This window comes from Microtus pennsylvanicus, chromosome 3 (genome assembly GCF_037038515.1).
Source record: "Microtus pennsylvanicus isolate mMicPen1 chromosome 3, mMicPen1.hap1, whole genome shotgun sequence".
Classification (NCBI taxonomy): Eukaryota; Metazoa; Chordata; class Mammalia; order Rodentia; family Cricetidae; genus Microtus; species Microtus pennsylvanicus.
This window is the reverse complement of record NC_134581.1, coordinates 126,123,594-126,147,004: the sequence shown is the minus strand read 5'-3', so window position 1 is coordinate 126,147,004 and position 23,411 is coordinate 126,123,594. Positions and strand designations below refer to the sequence as shown.

The window sequence follows — 23,411 nt, the reverse complement described above, 5'->3', positions numbered from 1 at the left end:
TTCCAGATGTTCTTTCCATATTTGCTTCCCAGATGTTTTTTCCAGATGTGCAATCCAGATGTTAATTCCGGATGTTCGTTCCGGATGTGCAATCCAGATGTGCGATATACATACAGATTTTCTTTTTTCATTTATTCTTTTCTCCATTCTTTCTAATTCCAAAGCCTCCCATCCTCACCTTCTCAGCTTTCTCTCCCCATCTCCCCTTACCTCCATCCCACCCCACCCCCAAGATTCCAATTTTTTCCCCGGCAATTTTGTCTACTTCCCATAGACAGGAGGATAACTATATGTTTTTCTTTGGGTTCACCTTCTTATTTAGCTTCTTTAGGATCTCAAATTATAGACTCAATGACCTTTATTTATGGCTAGAAACCAATTATGAGTGAGTACATCCCATGTTCATCTTTTTGGGTCTGGGTTACCTCACTCGGGATAGTGTTTTCTATTTCCATCCATTTGCATGCAAAATTCGAGAAGTCATTATTTTTTTACCACTGAGTAGTACTCTAATGTGTATATATTCTACACTTTCTTCATCCATTCTTCCATTGAAGGACATCTAGGTTGTTTCCAGGTTCTGGCTATTACAAATAATGCTGCTATGAACATAGTTGAACAAATGCCCTTGTCATATGATCTGGCATCTCTTGGGTATATTCCCAAGAGTGGCATTGCTGGGTCCAGGGGTAGGTTGATCCCGAATTTCCTGAGAAACAGCCACACTGATTTCCAAATTGGTTGCACAAGTTTGCATTCCCACCAGCAATGGATGAGGGTACCCCTTCCTCCACAACCTCTCCAGCAAAGGATATCATTGGTGTTTTTGATTTTAGCCATTCTGACTGGTGTAAGATGATATCTCAAAGTTGTTTTGATTTGCATTTCCCTGATCGCTAAGGAGGTTGAGCATGACCTTAAGTGTCTTTTGGCCATTTGAACTTCTTCTGTTGAGAATTCTCTGTTCAGATCAGTGCCCCATTTTTTAATTGGGTTAATTAGCATTTTAAGGTCTAGTTTCTTGAGTTCTTTATATATTTTGGAGATCAGACCTTTGTCTGTTGCGGGGTTGGTGAAGATCTTCTCCCAGTCAGTAGGTTGCCTTTTTGTCTTAGTGACAGTGTCCTTTGCTTTACAGAAGCTTCTCAGTTTCAGTAGGTCCCATTTATTCAATGTTGCCCTTAATGTCTGTGCTGCTGGGGTTATACCTAGGAAGCGATCACCTGTGCCCATATGTTGTAGGGTACTTCCCACCTTCTCTTCTATTAGGTTCAGTGTGTTCAGATTGATATTGAGGTCTTTGATCCATTTGGACTTGAGTTTTGTGCATGGTGATAGATATGGGTCTATTTTCATTCTTCTACAGGTTGACATCCAGTTGTGCCAGCACCATTTGTTGAAGATACTTTCTTTCTTCCATTGTATACTTTTAGCTCCTTTATCAAAAATGAGGTATTCATAGGTTTGTGGGTTAGAATCCGGGTATTCTATACGATTCCATTGGTCGACTTCTCTGTTTTTATACCAATACCACACTGTTTTCATTACTATAGCTCTGTAATAGAGTTTGAAGTCAGGGATGGTAATGCCTCCAGAAGTTCCTTTATTGTATAAGATTGTTTTGGCTATCCTGGGTCTTTTGTTTTTCCATATAAAGTTGATTATTGTCCTCTCAAGATCTGTGAAGAATTTTGATGGGACCTTAATGGGGATTGCATTGAATCTATAAATTGCCTTTGGTAGAATTGGCATTTTTACTATGTTGATCCTCCCAATCCAAGAGCAAGAGAGATCCTTCCATTTTCTGGTATCCTCTTCAATTTCTTTCTTCAATGCCTTAAAGTTCTTGTCAAATAGATCTTTCACTTCCTTGGTTAGAGTTACCCCAAAATATTTTATGCTGTTTGTGGCTATCATGAAAGGTGATGCTTCTCTGATTTCCTTCTCTGCTTCCATATCCTTTGTGTATAGGAGGGCAACTGATTTTTTGGAGTTGATCTTGTAACCATCCACATTACTAAAGGTGTTTATCAGCTGTAGGAGTTCTTTGGTGGAGTTTTTGGGGTCACTTATGTACACTATCATATCATCCGCAAATAACGAAAGTTTAACTTCTTCCTTTCCGATTTGAATTCCCTTGACCCCCTTATGTTGTCTTATTGCTATTGCTAAAACTTCCAGCACTATATTGAAGAGGTATGGAGTGAGTGGACAGCCTTGTTGTGTTCCTGATTTTAGTGGGATGGCTTTGAGTTTCTCTCCGTTTAGTTTGATGTTAGCTGTCATTTTGCTGTAAATAGCTTTTATTATATTTAGGTATGACTTTTGTATCCCTAATCTCTCCAAGACTTTTATCATAAAGTGATGTTGAATTTTGTCAAAAGCTTTTTCAGCATCTAATGAGATGATCATATGGTCTTTTTCTTTCAGTTTATTTATATGATGGATTACATTGATAGATTTTCGTATATTGAACCAGCCCTGCATCTCTGGGATGAAGCCTACTTGATCATAATGGATAATTTTTTTAATGTGTTCTTGGATACGGTTTGCCAGTATTTTGTTGAGGATTTTTGCGTCGATATTCATGAGTGAGATTGGACTGTAATTCTCTTTCTTGGTTGAGTCTTTGTGTGGTTTTGGTATCAGAGTGACTGTAGCTTCATAAAAGGAATTTGGCAATGACTCTTCTGTTTCTATATTGTGAAATACATGACTCTTCTGTTTCTATATTGTGAAATACATTAAGGAGTATAGGTATTAGTTCTTCTTGGAAGTTCTGGTAGAATTCCGCATTGAAATCATCTGGTCCTGGGATTTTTTTTCGTAGGGAGGTTTTTGATAACAGCTTCTAATTCTTCGCGACTAACAGGTCTATTTAGATTGTTCACCTGGTCCTGGTTTAACTTTGGTATATGGTATTTATCTAAAAATGTGTCCATTTCCTTTACATTTTCCAGTTTTGTGGCATACAGGCTTTTGTAGTAAGATCTAATGATTCTCTGAATTTCCTCTGTGTCTGTGGTTATGTCCCCCTTTTCATTTCTGATCCTATTAATTTGCATATTCTCTCTCTGCCGTTAGATTAGTTTGGATAGGGGTTTATCAATCTTGTTGATTTTCTCCAGGAACCAGCTTTTTGTTTCATTGATTCTTTGGATTGTTTTCTGTGTTTCTATTTTGTTGATTTCAGCTTGATTATTTCCAGTCTTCTACTCCTCCTAAGTGAGTCTGCTTCTTTTTTTTTCTAGAGCTTTCAGGTGGGCTGTTAAGTCTCCAATATGTGCTTTCTCTGTTTTCTTTAAGTGGGCACTTAGTGCTATGAACTTTCCTCTTAGGACTGCTTTCATAGTGTCCCATAAATTTGAGTATGTTGTTTCTTTACTTTCATTGAATTCAAGGAAGACTTTAATTTCTTTCTTTATTTCTTCCTTGATCCAGGTGTGGTTCAGTAGTTGACTGTTCAGTTTCCATGAGTTTGTAGGCTTTTTGGGGGTAGCATTGTTGTTGAATTCTAACTTTAATCCATGGTGATCTGATAAGACACAGGTGGTTACTAATATTTTTTTTGTAACTGTGTAAGTTTGCTTTGTTACCAAGTATGTGGTCAATTTTCGAGAAGTTTCTATGAGCTTCAGAGAAGAAGGTGTATTCTTTCCTATTTGGGTGGAATGCTCTATAGATGTTTGTTAAGTCCATTTGATTAATTACCTCCATTAGTTCTCTTATTTCTCTGTTAGGTTTCTGTCTGATTGACCTGTCCATTGGTGAGAGAGGAGTGTTGAAGTCTCCTACTATTAGTGTGTGCGGTTTGATGGCTGCCTTGAGTTTTAGTAATGTTTCTTTTACGTACGTGGGTGCTTTTATATTAGGGGCATAGATATTCAGGATTGAGACTTCATCCTGATGAATTGTTCCCGTTATGAGTATAAAATGCCCCTCTCTATCTCTTCTGATTGATTTAAGTTTGAAGTCAACTTTTTTAGAAATTAGTATGGCCACACCTGCTTGTTTCTTAGGTCCATTTGCTTGATAAGCCTTTTCCCAGCCCTTTACTCTGAGTAGGTGCCTGTCTTTGTGGTTGAGGTATGTTTCTTGTAAACAGCAGAATGTTGGATCCTGTTTTTGTATCCAATCTCTTAGCCTGTGCCTTTTTATAGGTGAGTTGAGCCCATTGACATTAAGTGATATTAATGACCAGTGGTTGTTAACTCTGGTCACTTTTTTAGTAGTAGAGTTTGTGTGTTTCCCTTCTTTGAGTTGTGCTGGTGAAGGGTTTCTAGATGTCTGAGTTATTGTGGTCATTGTTGGACTCCTTGGTTTGTTATTTTCCTTCTATTACTTCCTGTAAGGCTGGATTTGTGGCTACGTATTTTTTAAATTTGTTTTTATCCTGGAAAATATTTTTTTTCTCCATTTATAGTGAACGAAAGCTTGGCTCGGTATAGTAATCTGGGCTTGCATCCATGGTCTCTTAGTTTTTGCAGTACATCTATCCAGGACCTTCTGGCTTTCATGGTTTCCATAGAGAAGTCAGATGTAAGTCTGCTAGGTTATGTTTATAAGTAACTTGACCTTTTTCCTTTGCAACTCTTAATATTCTTTCTTTATTCTGTGCGTTTTGTGTTTTGATTATTATATGGCGAGGAGATTTTTTTTTTGGTCCAGTCTATTCAGTGTTCTGTATGCTTCTTGAACCTTCAAAGGAATATCTTTCTTTAGGTTGGGAAAGTTTTCTTCTATAATTTTATTAAATATATTTTCTGGACTGTTGAGCTGTACTTCTTCTCCTTCTTCTATCCCAATTATTCTTAGGTTTGATCCTTTTATTTTGTCCCAGATTTCCTGAATGTTTTGTGATGAGAATTTGTTGGTTTTGCTGTTTTCTTTGATCAGTGTGTTTGTTTTCTCTATGGTATCTTCAGTGTCTGACATTCTTTCTTCTATCTCTTGTAATCTGTTGGTAGTACTTGTCTCTGTAGTTCCTCTTTGTTTACCTAGATTTTCCATCTCCATCCTTCCCTCGGTTTGTGTTTTCTTTATTACTTACATTTCATTCTTCAAGTCTTGAACCACTTCCCTTACCTGTTTAATTGCTTTTTGTTGTTTCTCTTGGTTTTCTTGGGTATCTTTAAACGATTTGTTCATTTCCTTTACCTTTTTGTTTGTAATCTCTAATTGTTTATGGCAGTTTTTTACCTCCTGTTTAAGGTCCTCTATTATTTTCATATAATTCACTTTTGAGTCGATTTCTTCTAATTCTTCTGGAGTAGGGTGTACAATTTTTCTTATTTCGGGATCCCTGGATTCTGGTGATTTCATGTTGCCTTTCAGGTTGTTGGAGGAATTCTTGCATTGGCGCCTTCCCATCTCTTTCTTCAAATGGAGCCAGGAGAGGCCTGGTGTCTTGGTCCAGTCTTTGCTGTGACTGACTCTCTGGGTGTATCTCTTCAGTGTAGAAGCAGGAATTGTCCTGTCCAGATGGAACTCCTTAGCACCGAAACATGGACGCCTGGTAGTCCAATGACGTGCGGACAAAAGGGGGAACTTGGGGGGCAGGGCGGGGACGTGTAGAACACAGGAGACCCTGCCGTGCAAGCAGAGGTGCACACGCTCCCTTTCAGGGAGGGGGGTCCTTGAGGCTTACCTGGTAGGCAGGCACTCACCGCTCTGGGTGGGTAGCCTTAGTGTAGGAGCAGAAAACTGTTCCTGAGCAAAGGACCTTGCAGACAACGCAGGCTTGGGAGGGTGTCATGTGTAAGAAAGATAGCCCTGCAGAAGGAGCTGGGGGAGGGGGGTTTGTGCTCTCTTCAGGGACAATCCGCCCCTGGTTAGCACACACTCACCTGTCCAGATGGAACTCCTCAGTACCTAAACCGAATAATGAAATTTCTGTACCACAGTAGCACATAAAGTTTTTCTAATGGCTTCTTCATTTCAGCTTGACAATAGTTCTATGAGTGGGGCAGACAATTTAGTGGGCAAAACTAAGCTCCAACAGGGCACAAATAGTAAAGTCGATTTTCTGAGCCTAGTGTTGGGATACAGGCTGATCTAAGACTTTTCTGAGGCCCTGGTTTTGGGAAAATTTAGTTCCTTGTCTAAAATCATGAGTATGTTTGCCTGAGCCAGTAATGGTCTGTGGCTAGGGTCTTGGGGGAGCTGCAGCTTTGGATCCTGAGACACCAATTCTTTCCCCCTATATGATTAAGAAGATCAGTGCCCTGCCTGTGACACATGTAATACCCTGTGTTCTCTTTGTGAAACATTGTTTGATTGACTTCAAGCTTATTTTTTTCTCATTGTATGATAGTTTTCTGTTGAATTTGTTCCATTTCTCCCCTGAAAACTTTATACAAGATGCTGTGATTCTTAATAAGCTTGCTTGGCATAAGATAGAGCTTGTGAAAAACCTCCTGAGACCAACTTCTCTTTCTTCTTTATTTCTGATAACATGATACTTTCCCTTAGGATCCTGCCACTGAAAATTGACCTTCTTCTCCAGGTCAGTTCAGGTTTGATGTGTTTTTCCCACAGGGAGCTTGTGACACAGAACTTTGGTTGATTTGGGGGAACTGCTAGCGTTCACTATTACCTAAGGCTTATTCTGCAAAGTAGTTATATCTTCAATGTGTTTAAGGTAATATAATTCAGACATCAAGGAAAAGATTTTACATCAAAGCATGTGATAGCAAGACAGATTGCTACAGAGCAGAGATTTAAATGGTGAAGTTTAATTTTTCTGTGAAAAGTTCCCCTCAGGCAGTGAGTGGGTCAGATTTCTCAGGGTTTCAGTTTGGCTCGGTGCAGCTTGCTGAAGCTCCTGTGTCTACCACTGGAAGATGGTGATAGAGTCTGATAAGCCCAGCTCAGGGACACTTTATTCTACAAGCTATAGCTACAATATAACCCCAACTATGAGTGAGCAAAAAGGAGAAATAAGGAAGGACATGATTGCTTCTAGGTATGGTGAAGGAGAAGGTTTATTATAGATAAAAGGGAGAGCGTAGCCAGAAGCAGAGACATCTGGGAGGGTCCAGGGTGAACATGTCTCTGAGCTGGGTCATGTGAGGTGTCGGGGTAGCAGAGAGGAAAGAGGAGCTGCCAAGTAAGAGGTATGGCCTGGGCCAAGAGACTGGCATATCCAAAATGATTGAGTTATATAAGGGCCAGAGAAGCTGGAGGTAGCCAAGTCCAGCCCAATACCCAGGCTGGAGACTTCAGGGTAGATGACAAAGTATGCCCACCAGGAGGGCCCTGTAACAGGTAGAAACTTACGGATGGTGGAAAAACATGGTGACTAGAGACTGTTTCAATATGTTTTTTTTTCTGTTTCAATATGTTAATGGGCGCCTCAGCTAGCCATTTATCCTGGGTTTGAGACCTAACATCCCACCTTTTTATGATAATACATAAATAATGAAGGGTGATGTAGTCTTTTCTAAGACTAATTTCTGTTGACCTTGTAATTGGAGACACACAAAAGTTGGAATTCTGAACAATGCCAGGAAGAGCAGGGTGTTTCACTAGTTGTGGGCTCTGTGGGACCATCTGGGGCTAAGGAAATGCAGGGCACTTTGGAGTATTTTGTGAAACTTGACCACCAGAGGTAATAACTCTGGGTAATCTAGGATGGAGTCTCTACTCAGGCTTGTTTGAAACACCTGTGACTGGCTAATTTAGAGCACTTTTCAGTCTTTAATTGATTGGAAATCTGCTGGAACAGATATATATTAGAGAAGGTAAAATTGAGGAGTTTAGGGAAAATTTTTCATCTAAGGTATATGAAATGTTTCTGCACCATAATAAACCTCTCTGCCGATGCAACAATCCAAATCAGACCAAATCAAAAAGAATTAGAAAACGCCAAATTTTAATGGATACTATCCTCCCAGATGATTTTCCAGTACTCCAAAAAGGAGGCAGAAAATTAAGACCCACATGTCTGTTTTCTGGGGGAGGGAGGCAGTTTAAATACCCTGTGGGAGTGGTCTTAACATCTCTGGGGTAGGGTTCATTATTTGGTAGGCTTTCTGAGATGCTGCAGGGTTTGGAGAGACACGGGAGAGGGATCTTGTGATGAAACTTTGACCCAAACATTGCAGACTCTTTGGGTAGATGGATGCCAGGGGCTGGAGTAAAGTTTCCAGCAGAACATTCCATATTCTTTGGGTGTATGGATGTTGGTTCATTTCTGACTGCTTCCTGTGGCTATGGGGCAACATGGGGGAGGAGGGAGTTGGGAGTTGGTTGGCTTGTGCACAGCGGGAAGTGTGGGTGGAGAGGCATCCAGTTAACTGCCATCCTGGAGAACTCAGGCATCTGGTCCTTGAGAGAGCTGAGAAGGCAGGTTGCTAGGAGAAAAATAGAATTTTAACACCTGTCTTAGTTGTAGTGACAAAGATGAATGTGCCAGGAAGAAGAGAAGAGAGGCCCTTCATGGCAACATCTTGGAAAAACAGAGGGTGGAGGGTCCTTGCTACTGGACCTATCAAGTATACTGAATAGGTGTCTGCTTGAGCATAAAGATGTGGCATCAATGGTGAAATCCCAGAAGCCAGTGTAGGTGCTGGCGTTATCTGGAGAACCCACTGCAGGTTGGCCTTGGCATGAGTCTGGCAGGAGGGGTGAACCTGTACAGGAACCTTCAGGTGTCTGCAAAAGAACTGGAACAGATTTATATCTTGGTATCATAGAAAAAGGTTATGATTTTAGGTTCAAAGTCATGAACATTTTAGAAGACAATGATAGGAAAATTTAAAATTTTGAGCCTCTGAAGTTATGTCTGAAACCTGTTAATCCTAAACTATGAAGCCTGTGAAAGAGGCACACCTGCCTGTACTTTTAGCAGGAAGCTTAACTAATAAACTACTGAGCAACAGTACTAAATAAATGACCAGAAGTGAGACAGTTTTTCCAGCTACTCACGCAATCCCAAGTTTCTCCACAGTCTTTGACGAACGCAAGACTCAAAAGCAGTACTTGCCTTTAGCTGCTAAGTCCAGGAGACCTTGCAGATTTTCCTGCTGAGGGAGAGATCTATTTGTCTTGGCATGATGGGACAATCGATTCCCCCAGAGTCCTTTCGTCCAGTCCAAGCAGGGTCCAGGCAGTTGATAAAGTGAAAAGCAGCTTTTTTTGCTGTGTGGCTGAGTGTCACTTTAAAGAAAGCCTCCAGGTGGAAGTCCTTCTGCAGCCAATCCATCTTCTTAGAGGAGCTACAGGATACCGCAGGAGCTGCTGTGTCTCTCTATCATCAGCTTTATTGTTACATGCCAAACTCTCAGATCTGTAAAGGTGCTTGAGGATTAGGGTACCATTACCTGTCAGGCATATCTAAATTAGACAGATATGTTAAATTTGGACTAGCGTTCACCCAATCAGTTACAGCTTACCTATGTTAGTAAAGGTAAGAAGATTAGAGGGAGTATCGTAGTCTCTGATTTTTAGGTGTGGTCCAGAGACCTAGAGTAGAATCCTAATCTGTAGAAGGCAGAACCAAGTTTTAACACTGTCAACAACTTAGAGTTTTACATCAATAATAGTAAGGGGTTTACTCTTGGGTTACAAAATCCAGCAAAGTTCGTCTCTGTACATGAATGTGGGTGACTGGAGAGGCACAGCAGTAGCACCTCTGTAAATTAGCATTGTTTTAAACCTTATCCTATATAAACCTTGTTTTTAGGACAGGGCTGGAATTATTTTGCCTCTCTCTCTGACCTTAGCCAAAATGGTGCCTGTTCACATGTGTTCTAAGGTATTTGCAGATTCCGTGATGGTTTTCAGAGTGTTTTAATTATAAGTTTAACTTTAAAACAAGCACACCCACAAACCCAGGCATAAACAAGGATACTGTGGCCACATTATTCCCGCATATAATTTAACAGACAGAAGAGCAAAGCTCTTCCCAGGAAACCATGTCAGCTGACCAACTTAAAAATCCTGGGGAAGGCTGCAGGAGCCAGGGGGCGCACAGGTGTCCAATTGAGGGTCAAGTCAGCAAATGTGTAAAGGAAAACAGAAACACACGGAAAGAACACCTAGGCAGCTCAGAGTGGGAGAGCAGGGGAACGGATCCATTGCAGGAAGAATCCCAGTGTGACCAGAACACATTCCAGAAATGAGAGAGACAGGAAGGCAGAGATGCCAACACACGGCCAACAGTAAGAGACGAAGGGAGCCGAGGGTAGCAGTGCCAAGCGTAGGGGGTGACCAGGAGGTGGGGTGCAGCACAGAAGGGCAGGGAGGGGTGGGAGGAAGGAGATGAATGGAAGGTGGGTAAGGAACAGGAAGTTGGCCCTCGACCTTTGACATTTGTCTTGGGGGTGGGGATATTTCTAAGGGTTTGAGAATCATCAATTAAGTGTATTTTCACTAATTACTTGCTTTTGGCTTAACCTTGAAAACACAGATAGTAGGCTAAATAAAGCTTACTATTTAATAAATTATATAATACTTTACAAGTTAGTAGCTTTTATACGATTAGGATTTTATAGCTTTTTCCTTGTTAAGTTTGAGCCTTCAATGTTTGAGTTTGAGATTTAATTCAAGATCATTTAGCAATAAAATAAATCCTGAATTCATTAGCACAGTTTATAGAAATGACTGGGAACTTTACTGATCATTTTATAATGTAGTTCTAGAATATCATAGTTTCATGTATGACTCAGTTTATCTTATAGCTAAAGGTTAATAAAGTTAGCAAAAAAGAGAGAGAGAGAGATAAATATCTTTAAGTCAGTTATTGGTAAACTGATTATACTTTAGGAATTTATAAATCCTATTTATTAAACATACCTATCTTGTGCCTTATTTAAAAATATCTGTTCTATCCTATCAGGCAAAGACAGTTTTCTATTTATTAATGGTATCCTTTTTATTTAAGCATTAAAAGGGAGGCGATGTGGGATTTCCCTTTGTATGATGTGAATACCATTGGTTAATAAAGAAACTGTCTTGGGCCTGCACAGGGAATAGAGGTAGACAGGTAAAACTAAACTGAATGCTGGGAGAAAGGAGGTGGAAGGAGAGAGAAGACATGGAGCTGCCACCAGAGACAGACATGCTAAAACTTTGCTGGTAGGCCATGACCTCATGGTGATGCACAGATTAATGGAGATGGGTTAAATTAAGATATAAGAGTTAGTAAATAAGAAGCTAGAGCTAATGGGCCAAGCAGTGATCTAATTATTATAGTTTTTGTGTGATTATTTTGGAGCTAAGCAGCCAGGAACTAACAAGCAGCTTATTACTACAGCCAGTCATGTGGCTATTATTTAAACTACAGTATATTCTATAAATATGAGTTGAATTAAATATATAGTAAATTGTAACAAATTAAGATTGCTTATGTATAGACTTATAAATTATAAGCCTTTATTTAGAAGTTTAGAGCCTGAGTTTGCTACATATTTTATAAACTTTTTAAAACCATACCAAATGAACTTATAAATCCTAAGATAGACTTTATAGTATAGTCTTAAAATTTTTTTTAAGAGCAGTGTGCAGAAAAATTATAGAGAAAAGAGATTTTTAAGAATAGGAAGTAGAGGAAGTGAAGAACAGAGAAATTTTAGATAGAAGAGATTTTGGGATCATTATTTTTTAGTGACAGAAGTTCTTACAATCTGAAAGAATTTGGAACTCAAGTATGCCATCTTTGGCCATTGATTTGTACTGAAACCAAGCTGTTTGCAGTAAGATTTTATTAAATCTGAATCTAAGAAAGGAATTAAGTCCAAGAAGAAGAGGAGGAAGGTTTGTGAAATGAACTCCACCATAGGGAAGGTTTCAATATCATAGAGGCCATGAGCACATAGAGAAGCTGTAAGATTTCCAGGGAGGAGTTGAAGGAGAGGAGTGGCAAGGTCTTAGAGTCCCAGAGGGCTCAAGTAAACAGAGGGACTTAGCAGGCAGCTCGCAGGGGGAGGTAAGAAAACATGCAATGGACATTCTCAGGAGGGCATAAGCAGAGGTAGAGCAGGTAGCCCTGAGAGGGAAGAGAAAATTTTAGGAGGCAGCTGCAGGCAAGAGCCAAGAGACTGCTTAGTGGGACTGCAGACATGGCAGCAGTCCCTAAGGAGAGGTGAGAGGAAGCTGAATAGAGGAAAAGGGAGACCCTAAGTTGTTGTGAGGAGGCTGCTTGTTTGTTTCCTGGCCACCCAGACTCCTGAAATAATCACACAGAAATTTGTATTTATTGCACTACTGTTGGGACAATAGCTTAATCATATTTCTGGCTAACTCTTATATAATAAACTAGCCCATTTCTATTAATATGTGTATTGCTATATGGATGTGGCTTACTAGTAAGGTTTCATCCAGTCTCTGTCCCTGTGGTGGGGCTACATAGCTCCTCACTGACTCCACCTACTTTCTCCCAGTATTTGGTTTAGTTTTCCTGCATAGCTTTATTCTGTCCAGTCACAGGCCAAATAATCTTATTTATTACCCAATAAAGCAACACATATACAGAAAATAGAGAGATATGGCATAGAGGCGAATACTTTGCATTGGTATGGATCTTGGTCTTTTGATGCAAACTTAAGGCCAATTTTGTTATATGCATTTCTATTCTTGTTTAAGGTATTATGCTTAGACAGCTCACTTAAAAATGTGATGTATAATTAAACATTACAGATTAATAGATAGTCATTTATAATAGTCAATCTTGTAGTCACATTAGTTAGGTTTTCTAGGCATATAGGGATATATTTCAGTTGGATGATCTTCAAACCTTTAAAGACCTACAGAATATGGCATTTAAAATGTTTTAAGAACTTAGACGTTTCCCAACAATGAGACATATTTGCTGCTGGCAGCACCAGTTACTTCAAAGAGGCTGATGGGCATTGAAGAAAATTGTTATGGAATTAGCCTTCAATGCAACAAGGCTAGCCTTTTGGGCAAGAAACTGCTTTTGTCTGGACTGCTTGATGGTATAGTGGACATGCAGGATCCACACAAAAGTGACTGTGAACATGCCAAAAAACATGATGGTTCTTTAATGTTCCTGCTTTAAGGAAGAAACTGCCAGACATTCTGCAGGATACAGAAGAAAGTGACTGACAATCTGTCAAGATAGGTGAAACAGCATTTCAAATTTCCTGCTTCATAGAAAAGTCTGCCAGATACTACAGACTTGTAGACTAAAGATGAATGTGGCAACATTACAGAAGAAATTTGGGTGACTGTCCAGGCAGCAAAATGTCTCTGTCAATTCTAAAGTTTTGGAAGTTGCCTACAATGAATTTCCTTTTTACTTAGGTAATATATTTTTCTAGGGTCTTTGGTGGAGTTGAAGGCAGATAGTTATAGTTTCCTTAGTTATGATAAAGGGAAAATTAGATATAAAACTTTAGACTTTCAAAGATAGGATAGATGATAGAGTTCTTTTCTCATTTTGCCAAAGGTAAATAGACTAAATACTGTAACTATTATATTGCTTGAACCTATTTTGTTGTATGTAATTTCACTATGTTAAACTTAAAACCTTCTTTTTATTTAGACAGAAAATGGGTGATGATGTAGGAGTCCCTCTGTATGCTATGAATATGTTTTATTAGCATTGGTTAATAAATAACATGCTTTGGACTATAGCAGGGCAGAATATAGCCAGTCTGGAAGAGATAGATAGAGAGTAGGCAGAGTCAGAAAAACATGTTGCTGACAAAGGAGACAGATGCAGGATACTTACCAGGATGTCACATCCTTGTGGTAATACACAGATTCATAGAAATGGATTAATTGAAGATGTATGTGTTAATTAATAAGAAGCCTGAGCTAATAGGCCAAGCAGTGTTGTAATTAATATAGTTTCTGTGTGATTATTCAAGTCTGGGAAAGGAACAGTCTCTGCTTATACATCTGGGAGAGTATAGGGTGAGCATGACCCTGAACTGGGTCATATGAAAAGAGGGAAAAAAGGAAAGGTGCCACCAACTAAGATGGGTGGCCTGGACCAAGAGGCTGGCATATCAGCAATCAGAGGATGTGAGGTAGGGAAGTCTAGGCCAATACCTAGGCTGAAGATTTCAGGGTAGGGGACAGGGTCTGCCAACCAAGAGGGCCTGTAACAGATAGAAACTTAGAGATGGTGGAAGAACCTGGTGCCCAGAGACTGTTTTGATAGTGGGCACCCTTTTTAGCCATTTGTCCTAGGTTTGAGACCTAAAAATGAGGATATAATAAGTTGGACTGGGATTGACTAATTTTTAAAAAAATCAATTTTTATAGTTACCTTTGAATGAACAGAAATGAAGCAAATCTTACTCATTATAAAAAACAAGGAAATAAATTTAATTTTTTCTTCTTCTGTTTTCCTTTTTTGTTTTCTTCAGATGGATTCCCTTTATGTCCCAAGGCTTAAGGCATTCAGAAATTGAACTTTATTGTCAAGATGAGGATTAAGGCAACTGGCAGTAGAAGAAGATCAAGATGCTTTTGTTACAACTGGACATCATGGAAGATGACCTCCCAATTATTCCAGAATGTCCCCGTTGCTAATACTATATGGATAGCTATTTCTTGCTGAGGAAATACAAATACATGAAAGCGTGTCTTAGAGATGTTTTATGCACCCCATATAGTGTTAGGAATCAGCCAAAGGATCTATCCCTGTTAAAGAGTTTGAACTCATACTCCTTTTGTTGTTATTGTTGTTGTTGTTACTCTCATTTATAATGTAATAAAATAGAGTTAATATTAACTTATTTCACTTTTACCTTTGCAGCAATGCAAATAAATCATCCAACTAAAATACAAGGGGAAGTAATTGGTAAATGTTGTTACACTTTTTATCTTCTAACCATCTAGCATATTCTCTTGATAGTTCCTGCCTTGAACATTTCTATAGTATATTACTATTAAGTTTAAACAATTGATTAAAATATTTTAAGTGAGTTCAAGGAAAAAAACCATAAAATTTGATATATTTTATAAAGCTGACCTGTACAACTTCAGTCCCTCCTACCATTATCCAGGAGAAACAAACACTTCCAAATGGCCTTTTATATTTTCTCTTTTCTATCTAAAATACTATTAGCATGTATTATTTATAAAAACAATTGATTACATCATGACATTCTTGGTTATTTTTATTCCTTATATTCTGTTGTCTCTAGTTCCTTCTGGCTTACCTTACCCCAAATCACCTTCTTCTATATTCTTGTCAACCCCCCATTCCCACTTCTTTCTTTTTTAAAATGTAGGTTCTATATATGAGAAAACGAGCAGAATTTGTCTTTGTGAAGCAGGCCCTTTTACTTAATATGATGGCCTCTCATTCCATCCATTTTCCTGTAGATTACATTATTTCATTATTCCTTCCAGCTTAATAAAATCTCATTGTGTGTAAATACATTTTCTTTATCCTAGGTGAATTTCATCACTCTGCTACCATGTAGTGCTACAGTGCAAGAGGACATTGAAATATCTCAACTTTGTGCTAATGTTTTATCTGGAGGCATACTTCAGAGCAACAGAGCAAAATTTTATGCTGCTTCTATTTTTAGTTTTTGAGGACTCTCTATAAGCAATTAGCTAATTCATACTTACACTACGAATAAGCAGGGTTCCTTTTGCACACATTCATGCCAAGTTGTTTTTGTGTTTTTGTGGTGGACAGTCATTCTGATTGGAGTGAAACAGGAGGATGGTACAGTCTCATTAGCCTTTACTTTATTGTCAAGTATGTTGGACCCTTTCTCACTTACTGATTAGTCATGTGTACTCCATAATTTGAAAGCTTTTGTTGATTTCATTTGCTTTCTTATTGAAGGAACTAGGTGTTCTTTTAACACTTAGATTTTAAAGTTCCATATAGACTCTAGACATTAATGTCCTGCATCATGAGTTCCACAATGATTTTCTCACACTAGGATGATTTCAAGTTGCTAATTCTTCCTTAGCTGTAGAGAAGCTTTTTAATTGTATGCAATCTCATTTGTCAATTCTTGATATTATTTTCTAGGGTTTGGAGTCGTGATTTTCAGAAAGTCTTTTCTTAGGCCTATATCTTGAAGGGTCCCCTATCTAGTAGCTTTAAACTTTTAAGTCTTGCATTGATGACTTAGATCCATTTTGAACTGATTTTTACAGAGTGAGAGAAAGCTATATAAGTTCATTCTTCTAAATGTGGATATCAGTTTACTCACCACCTTTTATTGACAAGACTATCTTTTTGTTTTAATTCTCTTTGAGGTCAAGGATGATTTTCACACTAGAAATTTTGTTTTATTCTCTGACATTTCAGCCACTTCAGTGTCACTGGATTTGATTACTGATGAGCTGTGCATTTTTGCAGAGTCCTGTTGCCTTGCTTGTTCATATCTCTTGTTCATCATTTTAACATGCAGTCTGTGCATCTGTTAGAATAGGAATCTCTTTTGGCTATATTGAACATCTTTCTTTCCAACTTTTTCTTGTGTTCTCAATTCTTAGTATCCATTCCAATGTCAATATCAAGTATAAACTAATTCATAAGACAAAATTACAGGTCTCCAAAGTAAGTCAATCTTAAGCAATAGCTTGGATATAGAACTCTAGTGTATCAGTAGTGACATAGTCAACTTAAAATCATGACCTGCTGTGTGGGGAAAGTAACTGTCAGACCAAATTTTCCTACTGGATGTGGTTGTAATAGTTGTGTGCTACTTGTGGGGTTATCTTGTTGTTAGTAGTGCCAGGCTGATGTTAGGGATGCTGGCTTGCCTATTCTCCTAAGCTCCCATGGGAAGTTTAAGCTGGACCTGGGAACTATTTTCTACTTGTTTACATTTACTTTCTATTTCTTTGTATCAGCTATTTAATGTTTTCCTATGCTTCACCACTTTTGTTTATTTGAAAATAGCTGCCTTTCTTTGCCCAAACTGTTCTAATTCACAGACCATGCTTGGGAAGATTCTAATCTGTCATCTTGCCCACTTCGTGAAGGAATAAATTTTTATTAACTGTGATTTTATAATGCCATAAAAGTTTTATGTTCAAGTCCTTTTTGATTAGCTTTTTCTATCAGGTCTTCCTCAGATCAGCATGAAATCATGTTAGTAATAGTTAGTAATATGCTTATGTTTTCAAGTGAATCTTGGTAAGTGTAGGATAAAAGGGTCAATGTAAGAAACACACTCTGGCCCTGAAACCAAAGCCAAAGAAACACATTTTGGCCCTGAAACCAGAGACAGTGAGAGAAATATGCCCTATCCCTGAAAATAAAGCCAAAAGACTAAAAATAGCCAGTGATAAAAAAACATAGCGTGGTCCTGAAACCAGAGCCAACTCTGCTCCTGACCAACTAAACCAGCTAGTCGCTGAGCAGAAAAACTAATCAACCCCTGGAAGAAAATCTCCCTGAGAACACTCTGCCCCTAAGAAGTCCTATAAAAGTCCTCTGCCTGTTCAGCTGTAGGCTGTTTTATCCCGCCCTGGCAGAGGCAGCCAATCTCCTGGACTCCTCATTCCCAAATAAATCTCTTTCTTTTTTTTTTATGGGCACTTTTTTATTATTTATTTATTTATTTATTTAAGATTTCTGCCTCCCATTTCCCTTCCCCTCCCCCAATCAACTCCCCCTTCCTCATCAGCCCAAAGAGCAGTCAGGGTTCTCTGCCCTGTGGGAAGTCCAAGGACCTCCCACCTCCTTCCAGGTCTAGTAAGGTGAGCATCCAAACTTAAAAGAGTTTCGGGTGAACATCTTTTCTCACTGGTAGAGAGCAGAACCTTTGCTGAGATGTTTTCTTAATAGGATGGAGAAATAACAAAACAAACAAACAACACAGAAGAAACAGTTACATCTGCTGGAAAATTCCCTTGGAACTTGAGCAGAAAAGGTAATTTTTCACTGAAGCCAGAGGAGTTTGTTACATTTCTTCAGGGGTACATTTTGCTCTTTAGTATAGTGAAGAAGAAGTAGTAACATCTTGGGCCTGAGCTGAGCAGAGCAGAAGAAATGGATAACTCTGCGAGGACCTTCACTTAGGGAAACAGAGCAAAGCCAGCTGTGCCTGCCTTCTCTTGGGGAGAGAAGGAGGACTGATACATCCTGTAGAGAGACCATTCCCCACTGCACCTCAGCTTTAGGTATCACCCGACTTCCTGCCCTCTAGAACTGTCCCCTCCAGCACCAGAGCTGTCGCTCCATAGCTTCAGGCATCGCCTGACTTTCTGATGAGCTGTAACGCTTGCAAGAAGATGGATAAATTCCAATTATTAGTTTGCTTAATAGGTTAATAAATCTCTATATTTTAAAGACTATGTGTGTGTTCTTATATAATTTGGAACTAAGTAGGGTTCATGCTGACATTATGACATTTCTTAGAATTATATTCATCAGGTTGTCTACTGAAAGACGAAGATTTCTTTTTTTCTTTTTTTTTTCTTTTTTTGATTTTCGAGACAGGGTTTCTCCGTAGCTTTTTGGTGCGGTGGTGCCGTACATCTTTAATCCCAGCACTCAGGAGGCAGAGGCAGGCAGATTTCTGTGAATTCGAGACCAGCCTGGTCTACAAGACGAAGATTTCTTTAAGGGTAAAATTTGAATTTACTTATATTAGAAATTGTAGCTCAGGTTATATTTTACTTTTTATGACTTTATAAGAAAATGTTTTGCATGCATATACTGTAGACTAAATTTCACCAATTATCTGGGAACTTTTAGTAATCTTAAGGGGACTTAAAATATTTGTGGCAAATTACTAATCTTTAAATAAGAAGGCTTAAAATGGTATTCTACATAGAAAGTATGTGCATTACTTCTGAAAATTAGAGAGCACATATAAATAATAAAGAGCAGTAATTTTAAACAGAAGATTATAATTATGGCTAAAATGTTGAAAGCATTTTGTCAATGATTACTATGGTTTAAATGCGAAATGTTTCCTATAGGTTTATTTGTTTGAAGACTTGGACCCTAGGGTGCTGTTTTGGAGGCTGTGGAACCTCTAGGTGATATGGTCCCAGGCGAAGGAAGTGACTCCCTGGCAGGCAGGCACTGAGTGTTAAAGATCAGGCCCATTTCTGGCCATGCTCACTGTTTCCTGATCCACGGATTTATAAAGAATCTTAACTATATTCACCTGCTGTGTGAACTCTCCCACACCTTCCTCACCATGATGAACTGTCTTAGGTTATTTTATCAGATTATTTTGCTACAGAGAAAGGAAATAATTGTCACGGTCAGCTTCAGATTGCGAAACTGACACAAATGGAAAATCAACTGCAAAGGGGGAAACTCAGTTCCAGAACTGCCTCTATCAGATTGGCCTTTAGACATGGGGGGCAATTTTCTCAGTACTAGTTGTTGTAGAGGGGCCAGCCCATTGTGGTAAAGCCCTAGGAGAGTGAATCTGGGCTGTATAAGAAAGGTAGATGAATCAGAGTCTAATAGTAAACCAATAAGCAATGCTCTACCGTGGTGTCTGTATGCTATGCAAATCTTTTATTACCATTGGTTAATGAAGGAGCTTCTTCGTCCTATAGCAGGGCAGAATATTGCCAATCTTGAAGAGATATGTATAGAGAGCAGGTGGAGTCAGAGAGACGCCATGTAGTCATCGCTGGAAACAGATGCCCCGGAAACCTACCAGTATGCCATAGCCACGTGGTGATACACAGATCAATAGAAATGGGCTAATTTAAGATGTAGGAGTTAGTCAATAAGAAGCCCGAGCCAATAGACCAAATAGTGTTGTAATTAATATAGTTTCTGTGTGATTATTTGGGTCTGAGCGGTTGGGAAATGAACAAGCAGTTTCTGCTTACACACTTATGCCAACTTTACTTATGGATCAATGTGAGTATAGAAAATCACCACAACATTTGGAAGACCTACAGAGAGCTTCTCTACAGGTGAATTCGTTTCACTCCAGGACTTTCTTCTCAAGCTACAATTTCCCATCTTCCTCTACTACAATACTCACCCTCACCAACAACCAAGCCCAAAGAAGCAATCCCTGCACGATGATAGGGGTGTTCTTGTCCGGTCTCAGTCTACCCCAATCGCACCCAGGAGACACCAGAGGCCTGCTGAGTTTCCTCACATCCGTTGCACATTGGGTCCCACTGTTGCACAGTCACAGCCATGACTGATGCCTGTCCCACAGCTGAATCAAAGCAGGCTGTCTTAGCGATTCTTCTATGTGCTGTGGATACTTAAATGGGCTGTGAGGTTTTTTTCCCTTGGTGAAACTAACAATTATATATGGTAAGGGCTTAATTTCCACACATCCTTTCTGCACATCTTTGAGTATTCAGTAGGAAGTTGCCAACTAAGTGAAAATGTGTCTAGACTCAGATGTTTCTATATTCAACAATGAGCTTGATTTTCTGAGCTGCAAAGTCAAATGCCTGTAACCTCAATGGTAGCATGCACAGACGACGGAGAAGACAACTATGAATATCCCAGGAAGGTCTTTGAAACTTCACTGGCTGTGGAGACTTGGTGCACCAACATAACACCATACCGGGAATAAACTTCCAGTCAGTAAGAACACTATGAAGGAAGGGGCAAGCGGCAGGCCTGCAATTTTTTTCTTTATTTGGGATTCCTGAAGGACTACCTTTAGTTAAATTCTCTTGCATCCATGCTAATAAGAAGACCTTAGTATTTATAAGCAAAAAGATAATGGAAACCAGGAAGGCGGCACAGTCCTGTCATTTGAGACACTCAGTAATTGAAGCAAGAGGACCATAAGTTACAGACCTGCCTAGACTACACAGTGGTTGCATCCTCAGCCTGTGCGACTCATGAGACTCTGTCTCAAAATACTCAGTTGCAAAAAGGACTGGAGATAGAAATAAACGGGCTGTGGAGAGGGCTTACTAGGGAAATGATTTTACAAGTTGTTCCAGTCATCTATGAGGAGTCACCCCAAGGTTCACATCTTATACTCTTTGTCATGCTATAGAAGGATGGTATAACTCAGCTGGGCAGTTCTTGCTGGAGCCCTTCAGTGGTTTCGTTTGCTAACGCACGGTTACAGGCAGCAGCTGTTATGCTCGGCTTTAAGAGGCCCTGCACAGGCTGCCTGTTTATGAGGCTGAACGTCCACTGAGGCTGCAAACTCAGGGGCCTGTTCTCCTGTTCAGTTTTTGTGGCTTAGCTGTTGGGTTTTCATAGAGAAGACCAGAGAAAAGACTTCTCACAGCACCAGCGGACCTTAACCTCCGAGTGTCTCAGTTCTGCCAAAGGCCCTTCACTCACAGAAATGGAAATATCTCACATCTTAATACATCAAGTTTAAATGACCATCTTGCAAAATAGTAAGTGATGTCATTGAGGACAGTTATGGAGAGTGCCACTCCAGAATGTCCTACTTAGGTGCCTATTATAAATAAACCTAGTACTTAGATGGGGGAATGACTTAAGATTGTTAGGAAACATGGTAATCAGTAGTATCATGAACAAAAGCATTTAATACCTCTATATCCATTGCTGAATCCCAAATATTGAATATTGATAAGCACATGTCCAAACACAGCCCAGAGGGGGTGTTTTTGAAGTACAGTGCTATACAGATGAGGAACCAGCAAACATTAAAATAAAGATGTATTACACTTATTGATGTATGTATGTCTCTGTATGTGTGCACGCACACACCCTTGTGAGTATATATGAATATGTTTATACATGTTCAAGCCTGTGTATATACGGAAGCCAGTAAAGGGTGCCAGATTCCCCAGAGATGGAGTTGTAGGCATTTGTAGGATGCGCAGCTTGTTTCGTGAGTGCTGTGATTCCAATTCTGATCCTTAAGGATTGTGCTTACTGCATTCTTAACCACTGGGCCATCTCTCTAGCCTTCAGATAACCTTAATAATAAATGATCAGATGTATTCACTTTAGGATTTATGGGCCATGTGGTGTTTGCTATAATTCTGCTGTTTCAGTGTGGGAAGATGCATGGATAACACAGAACCCAGTAAATGGACCTTAGATCACAAAACAGGTGGAAAGACATATTTGACCCAAAGGTTATCATTTGCTTACCTGCTCTCTGATCTCTCCCAATGAAGAAATACGGTGTCTTTCTGTCGAACCATTAATAAGGTTGGTTATGACGTAAGGCCTATAAATTGTGTCAGTTCTGATTTGATCTTGTGACACACATGGTCACTTAATGTCTCTTCATTATTGAACACGAAATAGTAAAGGTGCACAAATACTGAATTCCACTCACCATCAAAGTAGTATGGTGTAGCATTTAGTTTGGGGTTGTGCAGCTCAGGCACACCTGCTCTGGCTGTGTGGAGCAGAGACAGCAGAATTCCCACTCTTTATCAGGAGAGTGTAGGATACTGGTAAACCACCGATCATTGAGAAGGAATCCAAAGCAGAAACAGCAGCATTAACACTTTCTTATGAAAGTGTAGGTTCTGGTAAACCTTCTAAGTTCCCTATTGAGAAGGAATCCAGCTTTATTATGGAATATTTGGAGGTTATAGAGTTTGATCTAGACAACCTCAAAAGTTTTTTTAAGACAAGGTAAATTAAGTTTCCTAGATGGTGTGTCCAAAAACATAAAATAATCCCCTTTTCTAAAGCAGTATTTGTTTACATAGAAGTCACTGACTGCTATGGTGTCAGGTGAAGTCAACGACAGAGAACTGCCATTTAAGGCTGGTGAACAGTCACAGTTCCTTGTTTCACACAAGCTTTAGAAACTTGCCAGGACTCACGTAAACATAAGGTACATATTTAGACTTCAATCACAAGGCATTTTCTTTCCTTCCTTCCTTCTTTCTTTTTTAAATCTGCAATAGAAATGATTTTCAAAAACATTAATAGAGGACAGTATTACCACGAGACATAAGAGTTAAGTAGATAGAAGCTGTGTGGAAATCAAAAGAATGAGAAAGTTGAACACACACACACACAAAACAAAACAACAAACAACAACGAAATCCACCCCCCCCAAAAAAAACAAAGCAAACAAACAAAAACAACTTGTAGGATTTTTTTTCTTTTTGGTGGGGGGAGGGGGAGAGAAGTGAGAGGAGGTGGAAATTTTTAATAATAATAATAATAATAAAAGGAAAAAAACTACTTGCAATTTTTGACACATCAATTAGCAACTCAGAGACTGTAAAGGTATTTTTGGCACTGTTATGAATAAACTAATTTACAGGACAGTTGATTTTAGATATTGACTCACTGTTTTGCTGTGTCCTTTTCTACAAATGCTCCTTTGATGTTTGTGACAAGGTACCATGTAGTCTAGGCTGACTGCAACCTCGGGGTGCTTGTGTCAGCCTCCAGAGGACTTGGGCTTTAGATGTGTGCCATCACACCCAGATACACACCATCCTTAAGTGGTTTATATTTTGGGAATTGAGGCATCCTTAAAAAGATGGAGTGATCAGATTTAAAAAGTGCATTATATAAATTATGAAAAAACATCATTTTCTACTCCGAGAAA

At 39.2% G+C, this 23,411-nt stretch overlaps 1 protein-coding gene across 1 annotated transcript in view; it reads left to right on the top strand.

Moving 5' to 3' along the window:
- Nucleotides 1–14,415, top strand: part of Rp1 (RP1 axonemal microtubule associated) — a 108,331-nt gene extending 93,916 nt beyond the window's left edge. Inside the window, exon 22 of the mRNA XM_075968044.1 lies at nucleotides 14,340–14,415. Within this exon, the coding sequence (XP_075824159.1) occupies nucleotides 14,340–14,409 (70 nt within the window). The 3' untranslated portion in view covers nucleotides 14,410–14,415. The remainder of the gene's footprint in view (nucleotides 1–14,339) is intronic.
- The last annotated feature ends 8,996 nt before the right edge of the window (nucleotides 14,416–23,411 follow it).